The 23,828-nt window shown below is 48.7% G+C and overlaps 2 protein-coding genes across 3 annotated transcripts; one reads left to right on the forward strand and one right to left on the reverse strand.

Moving 5' to 3' along the window:
- Positions 1-436: 436 nt before the first annotated feature.
- On the forward strand, positions 437-6,678 carry MAZ (MYC associated zinc finger protein). Its single transcript, XM_072936450.1, has 4 exons — positions 437-943; positions 2,740-2,803; positions 5,194-5,344; positions 6,479-6,678. The coding sequence occupies exons 1-4, from the start codon at positions 489-491 to the stop codon at positions 6,565-6,567; spliced, it is 759 nt and encodes a 252-aa protein (XP_072792551.1). The 5' UTR covers positions 437-488; the 3' UTR covers positions 6,568-6,678.
- Positions 6,679-10,011: 3,333 nt separating this feature from the next.
- CLN3 (CLN3 lysosomal/endosomal transmembrane protein, battenin) lies at positions 10,012-23,619 on the reverse strand. 2 transcript variants are annotated; one of them, XM_041719536.2, is made up of 14 exons: positions 23,496-23,619; positions 23,216-23,279; positions 22,622-22,697; positions 22,448-22,501; positions 20,958-21,037; positions 19,247-19,332; positions 18,315-18,387; positions 17,442-17,582; positions 16,117-16,222; positions 14,318-14,386; positions 13,699-13,754; positions 12,640-12,733; positions 10,756-10,899; positions 10,012-10,144 (listed from the first exon to the last, which is right to left on the reverse strand). In XM_041719536.2, exons 1-14 carry the CDS (start codon positions 23,524-23,526, stop codon positions 10,028-10,030), a joined length of 1,191 nt encoding a protein of 396 aa, XP_041575470.2. In that variant the 5' UTR covers positions 23,527-23,619; the 3' UTR covers positions 10,012-10,027. The 2 variants fall into 2 exon arrangements, with proteins under 2 accessions (XP_041575470.2, XP_041575471.2); XM_041719537.2 differs by lacking the exon at positions 17,442-17,582.
- Positions 23,620-23,828: the final 209 nt, after the last annotated feature.

The raw sequence follows: 23,828 nt of genomic DNA on the forward strand, positions 1-23,828 counted from the left end.
AGTTTATACTGGTTTATACTGGTCCATACTGGTCTGTAGTGACTCACACCAGTCCAGACCAGTTCATACTGGTTTATACTGGTCCAAACCAGTTCATACTGGTTTATACTGCTCCAAACCAGTTCATACTGGTTTATACTGGTTCATACTGGTTTATACTGGTCCAAACTGGTTCATACTGGTTTTTACTGGTCCATAATGACCCAAACCAGTCCAAACCAGTCCACACCAGTTCATACTGGTTTATACTGGTTCATACTGGTTTATACTGGTCCAAACTGGTTCATACTGGTTTTTACCCCCAGGCCGCCCCTCCCCCTCCCCCCTCCCCCTCCCCCCTCCCCGTCGACCTCCTGCCCCTCCCCCCTCCCCCTCCCACCCCCGACCCTCCCCCCACCCCCACCCCCGCCCCTCCCCCTCCCACCATCGACCCCTCCCCCCTCAAACCCCCACTCCCGGAAGCCACGCCCACCGCCGTGACGTCACCGATGACATCATCAATGACGTCACCGCGCAAGAAGGGCGCGCCGCACGTCTGCGGCCTGTGCGCCAAGGAGTTCAAGAACGGCTACAACCTGCGGCGCCACCAGGCCACGCACGGTGACACCAACACCGCGACGGCGACAACACCCAAACGCGGCCACCACCCCCGCCCCTCCCCCACCCCGCCCATCCCCCACCCAAACCCGATGGAAGGAGGGGAAAACAAGGAATCGGCGCCGAAACGGAAGAGCCACGCGTGTGACACGTGTGGGAAGGCGTTCCGCGACGTGTACCACCTGAAGCGGCACCGGCTGTCGCACACGGACGAGCGGCCGTTCCAGTGCCCCGTGTGCCAGCAGCGCTTCAAGCGCAAGGACAGGATGGCGGCGCACGTGCGCTCCCACCAGGGACACGTGCACAAGCCCTACGCGTGTGGCCACTGCGGGAAGAGCTTCTCCAGGTGGGGTTTGGGCGTGGGGTGGTGGTGGGGGTTTGGGTCATTGGGTCATCATGGGGTCATGGTGGATCTTGGTCATGGTTGGATCATTGGGTCATCATTGGGTCACGGTTGGGTCATGATTGGGTCATGGTGGGTCTTGGTCATGGTGGGTTTTGGTCATGGTTGGGTTTGGTGTCATGGTTGGGTCATGGTCATTGGGTCATGGTCGGACTTGGGGTCATCATTGGGTCATGGTTGGGTCATTGTTGGGTCTTGGTGGGTCTTGGTCATGGTTGGGTCACAGTTGGGTCATGGTTGGGTCGTGATGGTTGTTGGATCATGGTTGGGTCTTGGTTGGGTCATGGTTGGGTCATTGTTGGGTCATGGTGGGGTTTGGAGTCATTGGGTCATTGTTGGGTCATGGTTGTCGTTGGGTCATCGTTGGGTCATGGTGGGTCTTGGTCATGGTGGGGTTTGGGGTCATCATTGGGTCATGGTCATAGTTGGGTTTGGGGTCATGGGTCGTCATTGGGTCATGGTGGGTCTTGGTCACGGTGGGGTTTGGGGTCATTGTTCGGTCATGGTGGGTCATGGTCATTGAGTCATGGTCGTTGGGTCATGGTTAGGTCTTGGTGGGATTTGGGTTCATGGTTGGGTCTTGGTCATGGTGGGTCTTGGTCATGGTGGGGTTTGGGGTCATCGTTGAGTCATGGTTGGGTCATAGTTGTTGTTGGGTCATGGTGGGCCTTGGTGGGGTTTGGGGTCATTGGGTCATGGTTGGGTCATGGTCGTTGGGTCATTGTTGGGTCTTCGTGGGGTTTGGGGTCAAGGTTGGGTCATGGTCATTGGGCAATGGTGGGTCATCGTCATGGTTGGGTTTGGGAACATTGGGTCATCATTGGGTCATTACTGGGTCATCGTTGCGTCATTGTTGGGTCATTGTTGGGTCATGGTCGTTGGGTCACGGTTGGTCTTCATGGGTTTTGGGGTCATTGTTGGGTCATGGTGGGTCTTGGTGGGGTTTGTGGTCATGGTTGGGTCATGGTTGGGTCATTGGGTCATGGTGGGTCTTGGTCATGGTGGGTCTTGGTGGGATTTGGGGTCAACGTTGGGTCATGGTGGGTCATGGTCATGGTGGGGTTTGGGGTCATGGTTGGGTCATGGTGGTTGAGTCATGGTGGTTGTTGGGTCATGGTGGGTCTTGGTCATGGTGGGGTTTGGGGTCATCGTTAGGTCATTGTTGGGTCATGGTTGGGTCATGGTGGTCGTTGGGTCATGGTGGGTCTTGGTGGGATTTGGGGTCAGCGTTGGGTCATGGTCATTGGGTCATCGTTGGGTCATGGTGGGTCTTGGTGGGTCTTGGTCATGGTGGGATTTGGGGACATGGTTGGGTCATGGTGGTCGTTGGCTCATGCTTGGGTCATTGTTGGGTCATGGTGGGTCTTGATCATAGTGGTTGTTGGGTCATGGTTTGGTCTTGGTGGGGCTTGGGGTCATTGGGTCATGGTTGGGTCATGTTGGTCGTTGGGTCATGGTGGGTCTTGGTGATGGTGGGGTTTGGGGTCATTGTTGGGTCATCGTTGGGTCATGGCGGTCATCGGGGTCATTGGGGTCATGGTGGGACTTGGGGACATTGTCTTGGTCAGTGGTGGCACTGGTCACTCTCTGGTCAGTCACTGGTCACTCACTGGTCAGTCACTGGTCACTCACTGGTCAGTCACTCGTCACTCACTGGTCACTCACTGGTCAGTCATTGGCCAGTTTTGGTCACTGGTCACTCACCGGTCACTCAGTGGTCACCTCTGGTCACTCCCCAGGCCGGACCACCTCAACAGCCACGTCCGGCAGGTTCACTCCACCGAGCGGCCGTTCAAGTGCCAGGTGAGACACCCCTGACCCCTGACCTCTGACCCCTGACCTCTGACCTCTGACCCCTGACCACTGACCACTGACCCCTGACCACTGACTGCTGACCTCCTGACCCTCCAAATGACCCCTGAGTGACCCCGAACCACCCCTGAGTGACCTTTTGACCTCCCAAACCGCCCCTAGGTGACTTTTTGACCCTCTGACCGACCCCTGACTGACCCCTTGACCCCTGACTGACCCCTTGACCACCAGAATGACCCCTTGTCCACCTGAGTGTCCCCTTGACCACCCGAGTGACCCCTTGACTGACCCCTTGGCCCCTTGAGTGACCTTTTGACCTCCCAAACCACCCCTAAATGACCTTTTAACCCCCTCAATGACCCCTGACTGACCCCTTGACCACCTGAGTGACCCCTCGACTGACCCCTTGAGTGACCTCTTGACCCTCCCAATGACCCCTGAGTGACCTTTTGACTGCCCAAACCACCCCTAAATGACCTTTTAACCCCCTAAATTACTTTTTAACCCCCTGACTGACCCCTTGATGACCCAAGTGACCCCTTGTCCATCTGAGTGACCCCTCGACTGACCTCTTGACCCCTTGACTCACCTCTTGACCCTCCAAATGACCCCTTGAGTGACCTCTTGACCCTCCAAATGACCCCTAAGTGACCCCGAACCACCCCTGAATGACCTTTTGACCTCCCAAACTGCCCCTAAATAACCTTTTAACCCCCTAAATGACTTTTTAACCCCCCGCCTGACCCCTGACTGACCCCGTGACCCTTGTGTGACCCTTGACTGACCCCTGACTGACCCCTGACTGACCCCTTGACCCCTTGACTGACCTCTTGACCCTCCCAATGACCCCTGAGTGACCTTTTGACTGCCCAAACCACCTTTAAATGACCTTTTAACCCCCCAAATGACGTTTTAACCCCCTCAATGACTTTTTAACCCCCCAAGTGACCCCTGACTGACCCCTTGACCACCTTACTGAACCCTTGACCCCTTGAGTGACCTTTTGACCTCCCAAACCGCCCTTAAATGACCTTTTAACCCCCTCAATGACTTTTTAACCCACCAAATGACCCCTGAAGGACTTGTTAACCCCCTAAATGACCCCTGCCTGACCCCGTGACCCCTGACTGACCCTTGACTGACCCCTGACTGACCCCTGACTGACTCCTTGACCACCCGAGTGACCCCTTGACTGACCTCTTGACCCTCCAAATGATCCCTAAGTGACCCCGAACGACCCCTGAATGACCTTTTGACCCCCCAAACTATCCCTAAACGACCTTTTAACCCCCTGACTGACCCCGTGACCCCTGAATGACCCCTTGACCACCTGAGTGACCCCAAACCACCCCTGAATGACCTCTTGACCCTCCAAATGACCCCTGAATGACCTTTTGACCACCCAAACCGGCCTTAAATGACTTTTTAACCTCCTAAGTGACTTTTTAACTCCCTTAATGACTTTTTAACCCCCCAAATGACCCCTGACTGACCCCTTGTCCACCTGACTGACCCCTAACCCCTTGAGTGACCTTTTGACCACCCAAACCATTTTTAAATGGCCATTTAACCCCCAAAATGACTTTTTAACCCACCAAATGACCCCTGAAGGACTTGTTAACCCCCCGCCTGACCCCTGCCTGACCCTGTGACCCCTGACTGACCCCTGTGTGACCCCTGCCTGACCCCTGACTGGCCCCTTGACCACCTGAGTGACCCCTTGACTGACCTCTTGACTCTACAAATGACCCCTGAATGACCCCGAACCACCCCCTAATGACCTTTTGACCACCCAAACTGTCCCTAAACGACCTTTTAACCCCCTGACTGACCCCTGACTGACCCCTTGACCACCCGAGTAACCCCTTGACCACCCCTTGACCCTCTGAGTGACCCCTCGACTGACCCCTTGACCCCTTGAGTGACCTTTTGACTGCCCAAACCACCTTTAAATGACCTTTTAACCCTTTATGTGACTTTTTAAACCTCCTAAATGACCTTTTAATGCCCCAAATGACTTTCTAACCCCCTGACTGACCCCTGCCTGACCCCGTGACCCCTGTGTGACCCCTGTGACCCCCTCAGCGGTGCGAGGCGGCGTTCGCCACGCGGGACCGGCTGCGGGCGCATTCGGCGCGGCACCAGGAGAAATCACTGACTGACCCCTGACTGACCCCTGACTGACCCCTGCCTGACCCCCTGACCCCTGTGTGACCCCTGTGACCCCTGTCAGCGGTGCGAGGCGGCGTTCGCCACGCGGGACCGGCTGCGGGCGCATTCGGCGCGGCACCAGGAGAAATCACTGACTGACCCCTGACTGACCCCTGACTGACCCCTGCCTGACCCCCTGACCCCTGTGTGACCCCTGTGACCCCTGTCAGCGGTGCGAGGCGGCGTTCGCCACGCGGGACCGGCTGCGGGCGCATTCGGCGCGGCACCAGGAGAAATCCCCGTGTCCCGTCTGCGGGAAACTGCTCAGCCCCGCCCACCTCGGGGAGCACCTGCGCGGCCACGGACACGCCCCCAGGACAGGTCAGCCGGGGGTCACGCGGGGGTCAGCCGGGGGTCACGCAGGGGTCACTCATTGGTCACTCATTGGTCACTCAGGGGTCACTCACGGGTGGAAATGGGGAAGGGTTGGGGGTCAGGAGGGAGCAGAGGGGGCGTGGCCTTTGGGAATGGGGGCGTGGCCTAAGTGGGTGTGGTCAGTGGTCACTCATTGGTCACTCAGGGGTCACTCAGGGGCGGAATTGGGGAAGGGTTTGAGGTCAAAAGGGAACAGGAGAGGGCGGAGGGGGCGTGGCCAAAGTGGGTGTGGTCAGTGGGCGTGGTCAAGGGTCAGTGGTCACTCATTGGTCACTCATTGTTCACTCATTGTTCACTCAGTGGTCACTCATGGGTCACTCATTGGTCACTCATTGGTCACTCAGGGGTCACTCAGGGGTGGAAATGGGGAAGGGTTTGAGGTCAAAAGGGGAGGAGGGGGCGTGGCCTTTGGGGATGGGGGCGTGGCTAAAGTGGGCGTGGTCAGTGGTCACTCATTGGTCACTCAGTGGTCACTCATTGGTCACTCAGGGGTCACTCAGGGGTCACTCAGGGTCACTCAGGGGTCACTCATTGGTCACTCAGGGGTCACTCATTGGTCACTCAGGGTCACTCAGGGGTCACTCATTGGTCACTCAGGGGTCACTCATTGGTCACTCAGGGGTCACTCTGGGTCACTCAGTGGTCACTCGGGGTCACTCAGAGGTCACTCAGGGGTCACTCATTGGTCACTCAGGGTCACTCATTGGTCACTCATTGGTCACTCAGGGTCACTCATTGGTCACTCAGGGTCACTCATTGGTCACTCTGGGTCACTCAGGGTCACTCATTGGTCACTCAGGGTCACTCATTGGTCACTCAGGGTCACTCAGGGTCACTCAGGGTCACTCAGGGGTCACTCAGGGGTCACTCAGTGGTCACTCATTGGTCACTCATTGGTCACTCAGGGGTCACTCATTGGTCACTCAGGGGTCACTCATTGGTCACTCATTGGTCACTCAGGGTCACTCAGGGTCACTCATTGGTCACTCAGGGGTCACTCAGGGTCACTCAGGGTCACTCAGGGTCACTCAGGGTCACTCATTGGTCATTTTGTTTCTCTCTCCCCTCCCCCCCCCGCAGGTTCCGGCTGCCCCTCCCCCTCCCCCGGCCCCGCCCCCGCCCCTCCCCCACCCCTGGACGGGGCCCCCGGGGGCAGCCAGGGCTGGTGAGGCCACGCCCCCTCCACAGGCCACGCCCCCTTTGCAAACCCCGCCCCCTCCCTAAGCCACGCCCCCTCCTTTCACAAGCCCCGCCCCCAATGGAGAGGGGACCAATAAAAATCCGATCTACAAAAAGGCTCCGCCCACTTTTTAAAGAGGCGCGGGATTGGCTGGGGAGGAGTGGGCGGGGCCGAGCGGCGATGACGTCATGACCACGCCCAGGTAAAAATAAAATTTCAGGAATTTCGGGTCAAAATTGGGAATTTTGGGCAAAAAAAAAGAAATTCAGGTTTTTTGACTCTCAAATTTTTGATTTTTCGCATCAAAGTTTTCGGTTCTTAACCCTGAAATTGAAATTTTGGACAAAAAATTGAGATTTTTGACTCCCATTTTTCTCGGTTTTTTTTTACCCAAAATTCTGAAATTTTGGACCCAAAATTCCAATTTTAGACAAAAATTGAGATTTTTGACTCTCGGGATTTTCGGGGGGTTTTTTTTACACAAAATTGTGAAATTTTGGACACAAAATTCCAATTTTGGACGAAAAATTGAGATTTTTGACTCTTGGGTTTTTCGTTGTTTTTTTTTTTACCCAAAATTGTGTAATTTTGGACACAAAATTCCAATTTGGACGAAAAATTGAGATTTTGGACTCTCCGGTTTTTAATTTTTTTTTTTTACCCAAAATTGTGAAATTTTGGACTCAAAGTTCCAATTTTAGACCCAAAATTCACAATTTTTCACCCGAAATTGAATGTTTTGACACAAAGTTTTCATTTTTTAACACAAAATTAACATTTGGACCGAAAATTGACATTTTCTCCCCAAAAATTTGGGAATTTTAACAAAAAATGAAGAAAGTCGGGCCCAAAATTGAGATTTTTGACTCTCGGGTTGTTTGGGGGTTTTTTAACCCAAAATTGTGAAATTTTGGACCCAAAATTCCAATTTTGGACCCAAAATTCAGAATTTTTCACCCAGAATTGAAATTTTTGACCCAAAGTTTTCATTTTGTAACACAAAACTGACATTTTGGACTGAAAATTGACATTTTCTCCCCAAAAATTTGGGAATTTTGGCAACACATGAAGAAAGTCGGGCCCAAAATTGAGATTTTTGACCCCAAACTGTGAGTTTTAAACCCAAATTTAAATTTTTTTTACCGAGAATTGAATTTTTCAAGGCAAAATTTAAATTTTTTACCAAAAATGGAGAATTTCAGACACCAAATTGAGAATTTTCAGGCCAAAATTCAGAATTTTTTCTTCAAATCCCGAATTTTTGCCTGAAATTCAAAACTTTTAACCCAAAATTAAATTATATTAAATTAAATTAATTTTTTCACCCCCAATTTGAATCTTTTTGGTCCAACTTTGGAATTTTCCACCCCAAATTCAAGAATTTTCTCAAAAAATCAATTTTTTTCCCAAAATTGACCTTTTTTTCCCCCAAAATTCCCATTTTTTGCTCCCAAACCTCTTTTTTTTCCCTAAAACCCACAAATTTTCCACCAAAACCCCCAAATTTTCCAAAAATATTTTTATTTCCAGCTTAAAATCAATTTTTTCCTTAAAAATCCCTTTTTTTGCCTTCCAAAATTCTATTTTTGCCACCAAAAATATTCAACTTTTTAATAAAAAAAAATTTCCATTTTTACCTTCTGAAATTCGAATTTTCTGCCTTAAAATTTTGGATTTTTTTTCCACCAAAATTCCATTTTTTCCTTAAAAAAAAAATTAAATTTTTTCCTTCTGAAATTCGAATTTTCTCCCTTAAAATTTTGGATTTTTTTCCCCCAAAATTCCATTTTTTCTCTAAAAAGAATTTCCATTTTTCCTCCCAAAATTGCATTTTTCTTGCAAAAATTCTTTTTTTGTTCATCCAAAATTCCATTTTTCCCCCCCCCTCCAAATTTTGGATGTTTGCCCAAAATTTCTTTTTTTTTCCCCCCCAAAATTCAAAATTTTTTCCTCAAAATTTTGGATTTTTTTTTTCCTGAAATTCTGAGTTTTTCTAAAAAATTCAGTTTTTCTTTTCTCTCCCAAAATTCTGTTTTTATTCCAAAATTTGGTCAGTGACCGGTCCAGGGGTCACTCAGTGGTCACTCAGTGGTCACTCCGTGGTCACTCAGTGGTCACTCAGTGGTCACTCAGTGGTCACTCATTGGTCACTCAGTGGTCACTCAGTGGTCACTCATCGATCACTCCAGGGTCACTCTGAGGTCACTCCAGTGGTCACTCAGTGGTCACTCTATCGCCAATCCAGAGGTCACCCACTGGTCAGTTCAAGGTCAATTCCAGGGTCACTCAGTGGTCACTCAAAGGCCATTCCAGTGGTCACTCAGTGGTCACTCAGTGGTCAGTTCAGGGTCACTTTGTGACCGATCCATGTGGTCACTCAACGGTCACTCAGTGACCAGTCCATGGGTCAATCCAGTGGTCACTCAGTGGTCACTTGTGACTTCATTTCCAGTGGTCACTCAGTTACCATTCCAGTGGTCACTCAGTGGTCACTCCAAGACCAATCCAGTGGTCACTCAGTGGTCAGTTTGTGGTCACTTCCAGGGGCCAATCCAGTGGTCACTCTGTGGTCACTCTGTGGTCACTCCGTGGTCACTCCAAGGCCATTCCAGTGGTCACTCAATGGTCACTCAGTGGTCACTCTTTGGTCACTCAAAGGCCATTCCAGTGGTCACTCAGTGGTCAGTTCAGGGTCACTTCCATGGTCACTCTGTGGTCACTCAGTGACCAGTCCATGGGTCAATCCAGTGGTCACTCAGTGGTCACTTGTAGCTTCGTTTCCAGTGGTCATTCCAAGGCCAACTCAGTGGTCACTCACTGGTCACTTCAAGGTCACTTCCAGGGTCACTCTGAGGTCACTCTGTGGTCACTTCCAGGGTCATTCCAAGTCCATTCCAGTGGTCACTCAGTGGTCACTCCATGTGGTCACTCTGGTCACTTGTGACTTCATTTCCAGTGGTCACTCAGTGGTCACTCCAAGGCCAACTCAGTGGTCACTCCATGGTCACTCAGTGGTCACTCAGGGGTCACTTCCAGGGTCACTCTGTGACCAGTCCATGGGTCAATCCAGTGGTCACTCAGTGGTCACTCAATGGTCAGTTTAGGGTCACTTTGTGACCGATCCATGGGGTCACTCAGTGGTCACTCATTGGTCACTCTGAGGTCACTCCAGGGGTCACTCAGTGGTCACTTCCAGGGTCACTCCAAGGCCATTCCAGCGGTCACTCAGTGGTCACTCAGGGGTCACTCAGTGGTCACTCCAAGGCCAACTCAGGGGTCACTCAGTGGTCACTCAATGGTCACTTCAGGGTCACTTTGTGACCGATCCATGTGGTCACTCAGCGGTCACTCCAAGGCCAATCCAGTGGTCACACAGAGGTCACTCACTGGTCACTCAATGGTCACTCAGTGGTCACTCAGGGGTCACACAGAGGTCACTCACTGGTCACTCAGTGGCCGCAGAAGACGGCGTGAGCGGCCAGGGCGACCCCTCCGGCCGCGGCGATGGCGACTTCGGCCATGAGAGTGACCACAGCGACGGCCAACGGCTGCTGGGGGAGGGGCAGCTGCGGACAGCGGGCAGCGGTCACTCGGGGTCACTCGGGGTCACTCGGGGTCACTCGGGGTCACTCGGGGTCACTCAGGGGTCACTCAGGGGTCACTCATTGGTCACTCAGTGGTCACTCAGGGGTCACTCATTGGTCACTCATTGGTCACTCGGGGTCACTCAGGGTCACTCATTGGTCACTCGGGGTCACTCAGGGTCACTCAGGGGTCACTCATTGGTCACTTGGGGTCACTCGGGGTCACTCGGGGTCACTCAGGGTCACTCAGGGGTCACTCGGGGTCACTCATTGGTCACTCAGGGGTCAGGGGTCACTCAGAGTCACTCAGGGTCACTCGGGGTCACTCGGGTCACTCAGGGTCACTCAGGGTCACTCGGGGTCACTCGGGGTCACTCGGGGTCACTCAGGGTCACTCAGGGGTCACTCATTGGTCACTCAGGGGTCACTCAGGGTCACTCAGGGGTCACTCATTGGTCACTCAGGGGTCACTCAGGGGTCACTCAGGGTCACTCAGGGTCACTCAGGGTCACTCAGGGTCACTCAGGGTCACTCAGGGGTCACTCGGGGTCACTCAGGGGTCAGAGGTCACTCCGGGGTCAGAGGTCACTCACCTCTCCGGCCAGGTTGGCGAATCCGTTCCCGTAGGCCCCTCCCCCCACCAGCCCCTCCCCCACCATCAGCGCCGCGGCCACGCCCAGCCCCGGCAGCAGCTGATTGGTCGCCACCGCAGCCAATAGGAACGCGGCGAGCAGCGCCTGGGGGCGGGGCCAGCAGAGGGGCGGGGCCAGCACAGGGGGCGGGGCCAGAGGAAATGGGGGAAAAAAGAGAGAAACGGGAAAAATTAGTTAGAAATGGGGAAAAATGAGTTTAAAATGGGGTAAACGGGGGAAAAATGGGGGAAAAATGGGGGAAATTGGGAACATTGGGGGAAAATGGAGGAAATGGGGAAAAATGGAGGAAATGGGGAAAAATTTGGGAAAATGGGGAGAAAATGGGGGAAATTGGGGAAAAAATTGGGGGAAATAGGGAAAAAATGGGGAAATTGGGGGGAAATGGGGAAATGGAAGAAATAGGGGGAAATGGGAAAAAAGGGAAAAATAGGGGGAAAAATTGGGGGAAAAATTGGGGGAAAAATTGGGGGAAAAATTGGGGGGAAAAATTGGGGGAAAAATGTGGAAATTGGGGAATAGATGGGGGAAATTGCAGAAAATGGGGGAAATGGGGAAAAAAGGGGGAAATTTGGGATAAAATGGGGGAAATAGGGAAAATTGATAAAAACGGGGGAAATCGGGAAAAAATGGGAAATTTTGGATTAGAGTTGGGGGAAATTGGGGAAAAATGGGGGGAAATGGGAAAAAAATGAGGTAAACATGGGGAAAATTGGGGAAAATGAGTTAAAAATGGGGAAAATGGGGGAAAATGGGGAAAATGGGGGGAAATGGGGGAAATGGGGCAAAAAATGGGGGAAATTAGTTTAAAATGGGGAAAATTAGTCAGAAATGGGGAAAGTTAGTTAAAAATGGGGAAAGTTAGTTAAAAATTAGGGAAATGGGGAAAAACGGGCAAAATGGGAAAAAAATTGGGAAAAATGGGGGGAAATCAGGAGAAAATAGGGGAAATGGGGGGAAAAAGAGAGAAATGGGAAAAACGAGTTAAAATGTTGGAAATAAGGGAAAAAATTGGGGAAATGGGGAAAAAATGGGGGAAATGGGGAAAAATGGGGGAAATGAGTTTAAAATGGTGAAAATGAATTGAAAATGGGGAAAATGAGTTAAAATGGGGAAAATGGGGAAAAGACGGGGAAAACAGGGAAAAAATGGGGAAAATGAGTTAAAAATGGGCAAAATTGAGGGAATAGGGGAAATTCGGGGGGAATTGGGGAAATTTGGGGGGAAATGGGGAAATTTGGATTGAAATTGGGGCAGGATTGGGATCTGTGGGGCAGGGCGGGGATCTATGGGGCAGACAGGATCTATAGGGCAGGATTTCAGGATCTATAGGTCAGACAGGATCTATAGGTCAGGAATGATCTATGGGTCAGGATCTGTGGGTCAGATCTATGGGGCAGACCTGTGCCAGCGCCAGCCCCCAGAGGGATCCATGGGGCAGGATTGGGATCTATGGGTCAGGATTTCAGGATCTATGGGTCAGATCTATGGGTCAGACAGGATCTATGGGTCAGGATTTCAGGATCTATGGGTCAGGATTTCAGGATCTATGGGTCAGGATTTCAGGATCTATGGGTCAGACAGGATCTATAGGGCAGGAATGATCTATGGGTCGGATCTATGGGTCAGACAGGATCTATGGGGCAGATCTATGGGGCAGACCTTGGCCAGCGCCAGCCCCCAGAGGGATCCATGGGGCAGGATTGGGATCTATGGGTCAGGATTGGGATCTATGGGTCAGACAGGATCTATGGGTCAGGATTTCAGGATCTATGGGTCAGGATGGATCTATGGGTCAGATCTATGGGTCAGATCTATGGGGCAGACCTGAGCCAGCGCCAGCCCCCAGAGGCGCCGCAGGCGGACCCAGCGCAGCGACGAGCGGGAGGCGAAGACGCCGGCCTGGTACAGCAGCTGCAGCCTGGGCGGGAAGGGGTTAAAATATCACATTTTTGGGGTAAAAAACGGCGATTTCGGGGCTGAAAATTTGGGGGAAAAATTGGGATTTTTTGGGGTTAAAAATGGGATTTTTGGGAGATAAAATTTGGGATTTTTGGGGGGAAATTTGGGATTTTTTGGGGTTAAAAATGGGATTTTTGGGCATAAAATTGGGGAATTTTGGGGTTAAAATTTGGGATTTTTTGGGGTTAAAAATGGATTTTTTTGGGGGTTAAAAATGGGATTTTTGGGGGAAAAATGTGGCAATTTTGGGGTTAACGTTCAGGAGTTTTGGGGTTAAAAATGGGATTTTTTTGGGGGTAAAATTTGGGAATTTTGGAGTTAAAATTTGGGAACTTTCGGGACAGGATTTGGAATTTCGGGGATAAATTTTGGGAATTTTAGAGATAAAAGTTGGGAACTTAAGGGGATAAAATTTGGGGATTTTAGAGATAAAATTTGGGAATTTTCAGGACAGAATTTGGAATTTTGGGGATAAAATTGGGGGATTTTGGGGGGATAACATTTGGGAATTTTGGGGTTAAAGTTTGGGATTTTTTGGGGGGAAAATGGGATTTTTGGGGGATAAAATTGGGGAATTTTAGAAATAAAAATGGGGAGTTTTTGGGGATAAAATTGGGGAATTTTAGAGATAAAATTTGGGAATTTTCAGGACAGAATTTGGAATTTTGGGGATAAAATTTAGAGATTTTGGGGAGGTAAAATTTGGACATTTTGAGGGATAAAAATTGAGAACTTTTGGTTGAAAATCGGGAATTTTGGGTATGAAAACCTGGGAATTTTCGAGGATAAAATTGGGAATTTTTGGGGATAAATTTTGGAAAATTTCAGGGGGATAAAACCGGGAATTCGGGCGACAAACCTGTGGAATTTTGGGGTAAAAAAGGGGAATTTTTGGGGTAAAAAAGGGGATTTTGGGTCACTCACGTGCGGTACTGGGCGCTGTGGGGGAGGGGCGAGGAGGGGAAGTAGAGCAGCTCCATCTGTGGGGGAGGGGCGGGGCGGGGCTTAAAAACACAAGCCCCGCCCACTACTCAAATATGCAAATCGCGCCCCTCCCCCACCCCAAATCTGCCATATTTTCCCCTCCCCCACCCCAAACCCGCCATTTTAGCCCCTCCCCCACCCAATTTCCCCCATTTTAGCCCCTCCCAAACTCATTAGGCCCCTCCCCCACCCCAAATCCACCATCTTGGACCCCTCCCCCACCCCAAATCCGCCATATTTTCCCCTCCCCCACCCCAAATCTGCCATTTTAGCCCCTCCCCACCCTAAATCTGCCATATTGGACCCCTCCCCCCTCCCCAAATCCGCCATTTTATCCCCTCCCTCACCCATATCCGCCATTTTGGATTCTTCCCCCACCCCAAATTTGCCATTTTAGCCCCTCCCCCATAAAAAATCCACCATCTTTCCCCTCCCCCACCCCAATTTAGCCCCTTCCAAACTCTTTAGGCCCCTCCCCCGGCCCTTTAGGCCCCTCCCCCACCCCCTCAAGCCCCTCCCCCACCCCAGGCCCCTCCCCCTCAGGCCCCGCCCCTCTCACCAGCCCCATGTTAACGAAGTACTCGGCGAAGTAAACGACGCTCAGTGGCGCCCCCTGCCGGAGCGCGGCCTGGGGGGGCGGAGCTTGTTTAGGCCACGCCCCCTTTTAATCACAAAGCCCCTCCCACCGCCCCAAGCCCCGCCCACTCCCTTCAGCCCCTCCCCTCCGCAAATTTCTGAATTTTAACCACAAAAATTCCCATTTTTTACCCCGAAATCTTTGAATTTAAACCCCCAAAACCCCCAAAATTTTAATCGCCAAAATTCTCAATTTTTGACTGCAAAATTTCTGGTTTTTTACCCAAAAAATCCTAAATTTTATCCCCCAAATTCCCAAATTTTATCCCAAAAATTCCAAAATTTTAACTCAGAAACACTTAAAATTTGATCCAAAATTTCCCCAATTTTTTAACCCCAAAAATTCCCATTTTTTACCCCAAAATTTCCGAATTTAAAGCCCAAAATCTCAAAAATTCCAAAATTTTATCTCAGAAACACTTAAAATTTGATCGAAAAATTACCCAATTTTTTAACCCCAAAAATTCCCATTTTTTTATCGAAAAATTCCCAAATTTAAAGCCCAAAATCTCAAAAATTCCAAAATTTTAACTCAGAAACACCCAAAATTTGATCCAAAAATTCCCCAATTTTTTAACCCCAAAAATTTCCATTTTTTACCCCAAAATTTCCAAATGTAAAGCCCAAAATTCCAAAATTTTCTCCCCTAAAATTCCCATTTTTTAACCCCAAAACTCCCAAATTTTCTCCCCAAAATTATCAAACTTTATCCCCAAAATTCCCAAATTTTAACCCCCAAATTTTGTGGTTTTTTTTAAACCAAAAATCCCAAGTTTTAACTCTAAAACACCCAAAATTTGATCCAAAAACACCCCAATTTTTTAACCCACAAAATTTTCAATTTTTAACCCCAAAACTCCCAAATTTTTACCTCAAAATTCCAGATTTTAACTCCAAAAATTCCCACTTTTTCCCCAAAAAAATTCCCAAGTTTAATCCAAAAAACTCCCAATTTTTAACTCCAAATTTCCGGTTTTCAACCCTTAAAATTTCCATTTATTTACGCAAAAATCCCAAATTTTATCCCAAAATTTCTAGTTTTTTTAACCCATAAACCACAAAATTTAAGCTCAAAATTCCTGAATTTTATCCCCAAAAATTCTCAAATTTTAACTCCCAAACTCTCAATTTTTTACCCCAAAATTTCCAGTATTTTTACCCAAAAATACCAAATTTCATCCCCAAAATTCCCAAATTTTAACAACAATACTCCCAATTTTTATCCCCAAATTCCCAATTTTTAACCACAAAACTCCCAAATTTTAACTTCAAAATTCCAAGTTTTAACTCCAAAAATTCCAATATTTTACCCCAGAAATTCCCAGTTTTTAACTCCAAATTTCCAGTTTTCAACCCTAAAATTTCAGGTTTTTTACCCAAAATTCCCAAATTTTATCCCAAAATGTCTAGGTTGTTTTAACCAATAAACCACAAAATTTAACCTAAAAATTCCCAATTTTTTAACCGCAGAAATCCCAAATTTTAACCCCCAAACTCTCAAATTTTAACCCCAAAATTTTCAGGATTTTTTACGGAAAAATACTAAATTTCATCCCCAAAATTCCCAAATTTTAACAACCATATACTCCCAATTTTTATCCCCAAAATTCCTAATTTTTATCCCCAGAATTCCCAATTTTTTACCCCAAAATTCCCAATTTTGGACCCAATTTCCCCTTTAAGCCCCGCCCCTTTCTCACCGTGGCCCCGCCCCCTTCTCACCTTGGCCACGCCCCATTTCTCGGCCCAGGCCCCGCCCCCTTGGTCCGGGGGGGGGAGGGGCGGCTCCGGCGGGGGGGGAGGGGCGGGGCCCAGCAGGAAGAAAAAACTGAGGGAAAAAAAGGAAAAATTGGGAAAAAATTAAAAATATTCATTAAAAACGGGAGGGGGAGGGGCCAAGGGAGGCCACGCCCAATCCGGGAGGGTTTTGGCGGGAAAATGGGGAAATTTGGCGGGAAAATGGGGAGGTTTTGGGACAAAAATTGGGATTTTTGGAGATAAAAAATTTGGGAAATTTTGGGGATAAAATCTGGGAGTTTTGCGGTTAAAATTTGGGAATTTTAAGGGTAAATTTTGTGACTTTCTGCGGATAAAAATTGGGAATTTTGGGGTTAAAACTTGGGAATTCTTGGGGTTAAAAATTCACAATTTTGTGGATAAAATTGAGAGTTTTGGGGATAAAATTTGGGAATTTCTGGGGTTAAAATTTGGTAATTTTGGGGACAAAATTGGGGAATTTTGGGTTAAAAATTGGGAAATTTTGGGATAAAACTTAAGAATTTTGGGATAAAATTTGGAATTTTTGGGTGAAAATTTGGAACTTTCGGGGAAAAAACGTTTGGGAACTTGGGGTTAAAAGAATTGGGAAATTTGAGAATTTTTGGGATGAAATTCAGGGATTTTGGGGTTAAAAACAGAATTTTTGGGTTAAAATTTGTCATAATTGGACATTAAAAATTGGACAACTTTGGGCTTAAAATTGGGAATTTTTAGGTTAAAAATTGGGATTTCGGGGATAAAATTTGGGAATTTTGATGTTAAATTTTTGTATTTTGGGGTAAAAAACCTGGAAATTTTGGGGTTAAAAATTTGGAGTTTCGGGGTTCAAAGTTTGAGAATTTTTGGGCATAAAATTTGTGAATTTTGAGCTTAAATTTTGTGGTTTATGGGTTAAAAACCTAGAAATTTTAGGATAAAATTTGGCAATTTTGGGTAAAAAACTGGAAATTTGGAGTTTAAAATTGGGAATTTTTTGGATAAAAATTGGAATTTTTTTGGGTAAAGAATGGGGATTTTTGGAGTTAAAATTTGGAATTTTGAGGTTAAAATTTGGGAGTTTTGTGGTTAAAATTTGGGGTTTTGGGGTTAAAAATTGAGAATTTTCGGGTTAAAATTTGGCGTTATTGGAGGTTAAAAATTCAGGAATTTGGGGTTAAAATTCGGGAATTTTTTGGGGTTTAAACTGGGAAGTTTCAGGTTAAAAATTTGAGATTTTTTGGGGTTAAAATAAAGAATTTTGGGTGAAAAAAAGGAAATTTTGGTCTCACCTGAGCAGCATGAGGGGGGGCAGGGCCAGGAAGGGCAGCAGCGAGTGGGGGAGGGGCAGCCACGCCCGCAGCCCCCAAAACGCCAAAGCCCCGCCCAGCCCGGCCCCGCCCGTCCCCGACGACCAATGGGAGAGCCCGGAGCTGCGGGGGGCGGAGCCCGGTCAGAATGGCCACGCCCACTTCGAATTTTACTCAATTTCTGCGATTTTTGACCCAATTTTGGGATTTTGACCCAATTTTTGGGATTTTGGACCAAATTTTTGGGATTTTGGTCCCAATTTTTGGGATTTTTGGACCCCATTTTGGGAGATTTAAACCAATTTTAAAGCCTCAGCCCCAATTTGCATAGCCACGCCCACCTGACCCCGCCCAAATCCAATTTTTTGTAAATTTAAACGAATTTTCGCAAATTTTGACCCAATTTGGGTGATTTTGACCCAATTTTGCTGATTTTGACCCCATTTTTGGATAATTTAAAGTCATTTTAGAGCCCCAACCCCATTTTTGCATAACCACACCCACCCACAAAAAGCTCCGCCCAGTTGGCCCCACCCCAAATCCTTTTTTTTTTGTAATTTTGGATAAAATTCGTCCAATTTTGACCCAATTTTGGGTGACTTCGACCTGATTTTGTAAGATTTAAACAAAATTTAAAGCCCCACACCCACTTTTGCATAACCACGCCCCCCACAAGAAGCCACGCCCACAAGGCAAAAAAAATTTAACAATTTTGGTGATTTTTGACCAAATTTGAGAAATTTTGCCCCAAATTTTTGGGTTTTTTTTGGCCCCTCCCCCTTCTGAGGTGTGGCCCCAGGTGGGCGTGGCCCTGAGGTGAGGCCACGCCCCCCGAGCGAGGCCACGCCCCCTTACCTGGGGTAGGAGGAGGCCAAGGTCAAGAAGGTCACCTCGCCAAGCCCCGCCCCCGCACTGCCCAGCGCCACACCTGAGTGACCAATGGGGGAGCGTGAGTGACCGGTGAGTGACCTCTGACCCCGAGTGACACTGAGTGACCCATGAGTGACCCCAGAGTGACCCCTGAGTGACCAATGAGTGACCAGTGAGTGACCCCGAGTGACCCTGAGTGACCCTGAGTGACCACTGAGTGACCCCTGAGTGACCAATGAGTGACCCTGAGTGACCCCTGAGTGACCAATGAGTGACCAATGAGTGACCAATGAGTGACCAATGAGTGACCACTGAGTGACCCCTGAGTGACCCCGAGTGACCCCTGAGTGACCAATGAGTGACCCCGAGTGACCAATGAGTGACCAATGAGTGACCAATGAGTGACCCCGAGTGACCAATGAGTGACCAATGAGTGACCCCTGAGTGACCCCTGAGTGACCCCTGAGTGACCCTGAGTGACCAATGAGTGACCAATGAGTGACCCTGAGTGACCCTGAGTGACCAATGAGTGACCAATGAGTGACCCTGAGTGACCAATGAGTGACCAATGAGTGACCAATGAGTGACCCTGAGTGACCCTGAGTGACCAATGAGTGACCCTGAGTGACCCCTGAGTGACCACTGAGTGACCCCTGAGTGACCCCGAGTGACCCTGAGTGACCCTGAGTGACCCTGAGTGACCACTGAGTGACCCCTGAGTGACCCCGAGTGACCCTGAGTGACCCTGAGTGACCCTGAGTGACCCTGAGTGACCACTGAGTGACCCTGAGTGACCAATGAGTGACCCCGAATGACCCCTGAGTGACCCCTGAGTGACCCTGAGTGACCCCTGAGTGACCCTGAGTGACCCCGAGTGACCCCTGAGTGACCCCGAGTGACCCCGAGTGACCGCTCACCCCCCAGGCCGCTCAGGGTCCCTCTGGCCGCGGCCACGGCGCTGAGGCTGCCCCAGAGGCAGAGAGCCACGGCCACCGCGCGGCACCTACGGGACAAAAATCCCCTTTTTTACCCCCAAAATTCACTTTTTTAACCCCAAATTCCCTTTTTTAAATAAAAACAATTCTTTTCCCAAAAAAAATCCGTTTGTACCTCTCCAAAATTCCATTTTTTCCCCCCTTAAATCCCGTTTTCTCTCTAAAACTTGCATTTCCTGCCGTAAAAATTCCCATTTTTTACCTCAAAATTCCCTTTTCACTCTAAATTCCCTTTTTCTGCCTAAAAATCCTTTTTCCCCAAAAAAATTCTTTTTTTATTCCCCAAAGTTCCACTTTTTCCCCATAAAAATTTCCTTTTTTCATTGCATATTCACTTTCTCCCCCAAAATTCCATTTTCCCCTATAAAAATCCCCCTTTTTCTCCCCAAAATTCCCTTTTCACCCAAATATCCCTTTTTAGCCTAAAAATCCTTTTTCCCCCAAAAAATTCTTTTTTTATTCCCCAAAGTTCCACTTTTCCCCCATAAAAATTTCCTTTTTTCACCCCCCAAAATTCCCTTTGCACCCCAAAAATCCATTTTTTACACTAAAGTTGATTTCTGCCCCCAAAAATCCTTTTTTCTCTTTAAAAATTCCTTTCTCCCCTGAAAACTCCCTTTTAATCTTTTAATTCCCAAATTTACAATTTTTCGCCCCAATATTCCCCTTTTTTCCCAAAAATCACACTTTTTTACCCTCAAATCCCCCTTCTCACCCCCAAATCCCATTTTCCATCCCAAAATTTCCCTTTTTTCCCCAAAAATCCCATTTTTTCCCTCTAAATTCCCCTTTTTTTTCTCAAAAATCCCATTTTTTCCCTCCAAATTCCCCTTTTTTCCTGCATATTCACTTTCTCCCCAAAATTTCCATTTTCCCCTCTAAAATTTGCATTTTTCCCCATAAAAATTCTATTTTTTCACCCCAAAAATCCCTTTTTTACCCCAAAGTTGATTTTTTACCCCCAAAATCCCATTTTTTTCCCTAAAAATTCCTTTCTCCCCCTGAAAACTCCCTTTTAACCCCCAAATTTACAATTTTTGACCCCAAAATTCCCTTTTTTTCCCAAAAATCACACTTTTTCACCCTCAAATTCCCCTTTTCACCCCCAAATCCCATTTTCCATCCCAAAATTCCCCTTTTTTCCCCAAAAATCCCATTTTTTCCCTCTAAATACCCTTTTTTTCTCAAAAATCCCATTTTTTCCCTCCAAACTCCCTTTTTTCCTGCATATTCACTTTCTCCCCAAAAATTCCATTTTCCCTCTAAAATTTGCATTTTTCCCCATAAAAATCCACTTTTTTCACCCCAAAATTCCCTTTTCACCCTAAGTTCCCTTTTTCTGCCTAAAAATCCTTTTTCCCAAAAAAATTTCTTATTTTATTCCCCAAAACTCCACTTTTCCCCCATAAAAATTTCCTTTTTTCACCTTCCAAAATTCCCTTTTTTTACCCCAAATCCCCTTTACCCCCCAAAATTCCCCTTTACACCCTCAACCTTTCTCATTTCCTCCCCAAAATTTGCATTTTCCTCCCCAAAATCCCCTCCTTGCTCTCGCCCCGCCCAATTTAAGCCACGCCCCTTTATGCCACGCCCACTTTAATCCCCGCCCCTTTAAGCCCCGCCCCTTTCTCACCTGTCGGGCAGGTACGGCCCCAGCAGGGGCAGCAGCAGCTTCACCACCAGGGCGGGGACGACGTCGGCCAATAGCACGGCCTGAATGGCCACGCCCACACGGCCACGCCCAGTTAAGCCCCACCCACTTTTAAATTTAACCCCTCTCTTAAAACCCCGCCCCTTTTAGCCACACCCAATCAAACCCTGCCTATTTAAATCCCACCCCTTCAAGCCCCTCCTATTTAATCTCCATAATTTAAGCCCCGCCCATTTAGGCTCCGCCCTTTTAAGACCCTCCCACTTAAGCCCCATCCCTTAAAGCATTTCCAATTTAAGCCCCACCCACAAAGCCCAACCCCTTTAAGCTCCTCCCACTTGAGCCGCACCCATTTAAGCCCCACCCCTTAAAGCTTTTCCCATTTAAACCCCACCCATTTAAGCTCCACCCCTTTAAGCTCCTCCTATTTAATCTCCATAATTTAAGCCCCACCCATTTAAGCTCCTCCCACTTAAGCCACACCCATTTAAACCCCACCCCATAAATTTTTTATGATTTAAACCCTGCCCATTTTAAGCCCCACCCCTTTAAGCTCCTCCCACTTGAGCCCCACCCCTTTAAGCCCCACCCCTTAAAGCTCCTCCCATTTAAACCCCGCCCTTTTAAGCCCCACCCCTTTAAGCCCCTCCCTTTAAAGCCCCACCCATTTAAGCCCCGCCCCTCAAAGATTTTCCTATTTAAACCCCGCCCCTTTAAGCCACACCCCTTTAAGCTCCTCCCACTTGAGCCCCACCCCTTTAAGCCCCACCCCTCAAAGCTTTTCCTATTTAAACTCCGCCCATTTTAAGCCCCACCCCTTTAAGATCCTCCTATTTAATCTCCATAATTTAAGCCCCACCCATTTAAACTCCTCCCACTTAAGCCACACCCATTTAAACCCCGCCCCATAATTTTTTATTATTTAAACCCCGCCCATTTTAAGCCACACCCATTTAAGCTCCTCCCACTTAAGCCCCACCCATTTAAGCCCCACCCCAAAGCTTTTCCTAATTAAACCCCGCCCATTTTAAGCCCCACCCCTTTAAACTCCTCCTATTTAATCTCCATAATTTAAGCCCCACCCCTTTAAGCTCCTCCCACTTAACCCCCACCCATTTAAGCCCCACCTCCAAAGATTTTACTATTTAAACTCTGCCCCTTTAAGCCCCACCCCTTTAAGCTCCTCCCACTTGAGCCCCACCCCTTAAAGCCCCTCCATTTAAACCCCGCCCCTTTAAGCCCCACCCATTTAAGCTCCTCCCACTTGAGCCACACCCATTTAGGCCACACCCCTCAAAGCTTTTACCATTTAAATATTGCCCCTTTAAGCCACACCCCTTTAAGCCCCTCCTGTTAATGCCCCACCCACTTAATCCCCACCCCTTTATCACCCTGTCACTTTAAGCCACACCCACAAAGCCACACCCTTTATGCCCCGCCCCTTAAGCCACGCCCCCTTAAGCCCCACCCACCCCTGTCCCCACAGGGTCGCAGTCGTGCCGGCTCCGATTCCGCGGCTCCTCCCCCTAAAAAAACCCGGGAAAACCCCAAAAATCCAGTCAGGAAAGGGGCGTGGCCACCCAAAAAAGGGGCGTGACCATCTAAAAAGGGGTGTGGTCCCCAAAAAAGGGGGCGTGGCCACTCACGGGGCGTGGCTCCAGCAGGTCGCGGGCGGCGCTGAGCATCACCACGTACGGGAGGTTGTTGCACAGCCCCAAAATCCTGTAGGGGCGGGGCTTAGGTGGGCGTGGCCACACTTGTGGGCGTGGTCACAGATGGGTGTGGCTCGTCTGGAAGGGGCGTGGTTATGGGGGAAAGGGGAGGGGCCAAAATGGGGCAGTTTTGGCGGGAAATTTTTATGGGGTTGGAGTGGGGTTTAAATGGGTGTGGCAAAAGGGGCGGGGCTTAAATGGGTGGGGTGTCCACAAAATGGCTCCATTTTGGCGGGAAATTTTGGGGGAGAGTCTGTGTGGGCGTGGCCACAGGTTGGAGGGTCCGAAATGGGCGGTGCTTAAATGGGTGGAGTGCCCCTAAAATGTCTCAAGTTTGGCGGGAATTTCTTAAATGGGGGAGGGGCTTAAATGGGTGTGGCCACTCAGGTGGGTGTGGTCCAAAATGGGCGGGGTTTAAATGGGTGGGGGTGTCTCCAAAAGTGCTGAGTTTTGGGGGGAAATTTGGCGGTTTTAGGGGTGTGGGAGGGGCTTAGGGGGCGTGGCCTCTTGTGGGGGCGGGGCACTTACCAAAAAGCGGCTCCGATTCGCCAGGAAGGGGTCGGAGGGGGCGGGGCAGGGGCGGAGTCTTCATCTGGTGGGGAGGGAGGGAAAGAGAAAAATTTCCAAAGGGATTTTGGGGCAATTTTAGGAGATTTTGGGGTTGTTTTTTCCCATCCCGCTCCCCACTCCCGGTTCCATTTCCTGCCTCCATTCATGTCCGTTTATCCCCGTTTTAATTCCAGGTTTTTTACCCCGAATTCCCAATTTTTAACCCTATTTTTAAATCCATATTTTTTTCCCCTCTCACCCTGCTGCAGCAGCGGTTCCTCGTCCGCCATGTTGAACACCGGTCATGTGACACCGCCATCACGTGATTACCCCAAACTTAATCCCCATTGGGCGCTGCGTGGGCGTGGCTTTGAGACAGAAAAATGCATATTAATAACTTAGGGCGTGGCTTTGTAATAAGTTCATTCATATAATCACTATTGTGAGCGTGGTTTAAGAGCTCATAAATAATGATGTTACACAGGAGCGGGTTGGCGCCATATAAGGTAAAAAAGGCGTGATTTTGACCATATATGGTGCTAAGTGGGCGTGGCTTGTGGCTCCCCCTTTCCCTCCCGCTTCTCCCCTCAGG

The sequence above is a fragment of the Taeniopygia guttata genome, chromosome 16, assembly GCF_048771995.1.
Source record: "Taeniopygia guttata chromosome 16, bTaeGut7.mat, whole genome shotgun sequence".
In the NCBI taxonomy this organism is placed as follows: domain Eukaryota; kingdom Metazoa; phylum Chordata; class Aves; order Passeriformes; family Estrildidae; genus Taeniopygia; species Taeniopygia guttata.

Excerpts from the sequence above, each read along its gene's own strand:
- MAZ (XM_072936450.1), top strand. The coding sequence starts at position 489 with ATGACATCATCAATGACGTCACCGCGCAAGAAGGGCGCGCCGCACGTC. Across the intron at positions 944-2,739 it reads TGCGGGAAGAGCTTCTCCAG|GCCGGACCACCTCAACAGCC; the intron begins GTGGGGTTTGGG and ends GTCACTCCCCAG. Across the intron at positions 2,804-5,193 it reads AGCGGCCGTTCAAGTGCCAG|CGGTGCGAGGCGGCGTTCGC; the intron begins GTGAGACACCCC and ends GACCCCTGTCAG.
- CLN3 (XM_041719536.2), bottom strand. The coding sequence starts at position 23,526 with ATGGCGGACGAGGAACCGCTGCTGCAGCAGG. Across the intron at positions 18,388-19,246 it reads GACCCTGAGCGGCCTGGGGG|GTGTGGCGCTGGGCAGTGCG; the intron begins GTGAGCGGTCAC and ends TTGGTCACTCAG. Across the intron at positions 10,900-12,639 it reads GGGGGCTGGCGCTGGCTCAG|GCGCTGCTCGCCGCGTTCCT; the intron begins GTCTGCCCCATA and ends CCCCGCCCCCAG.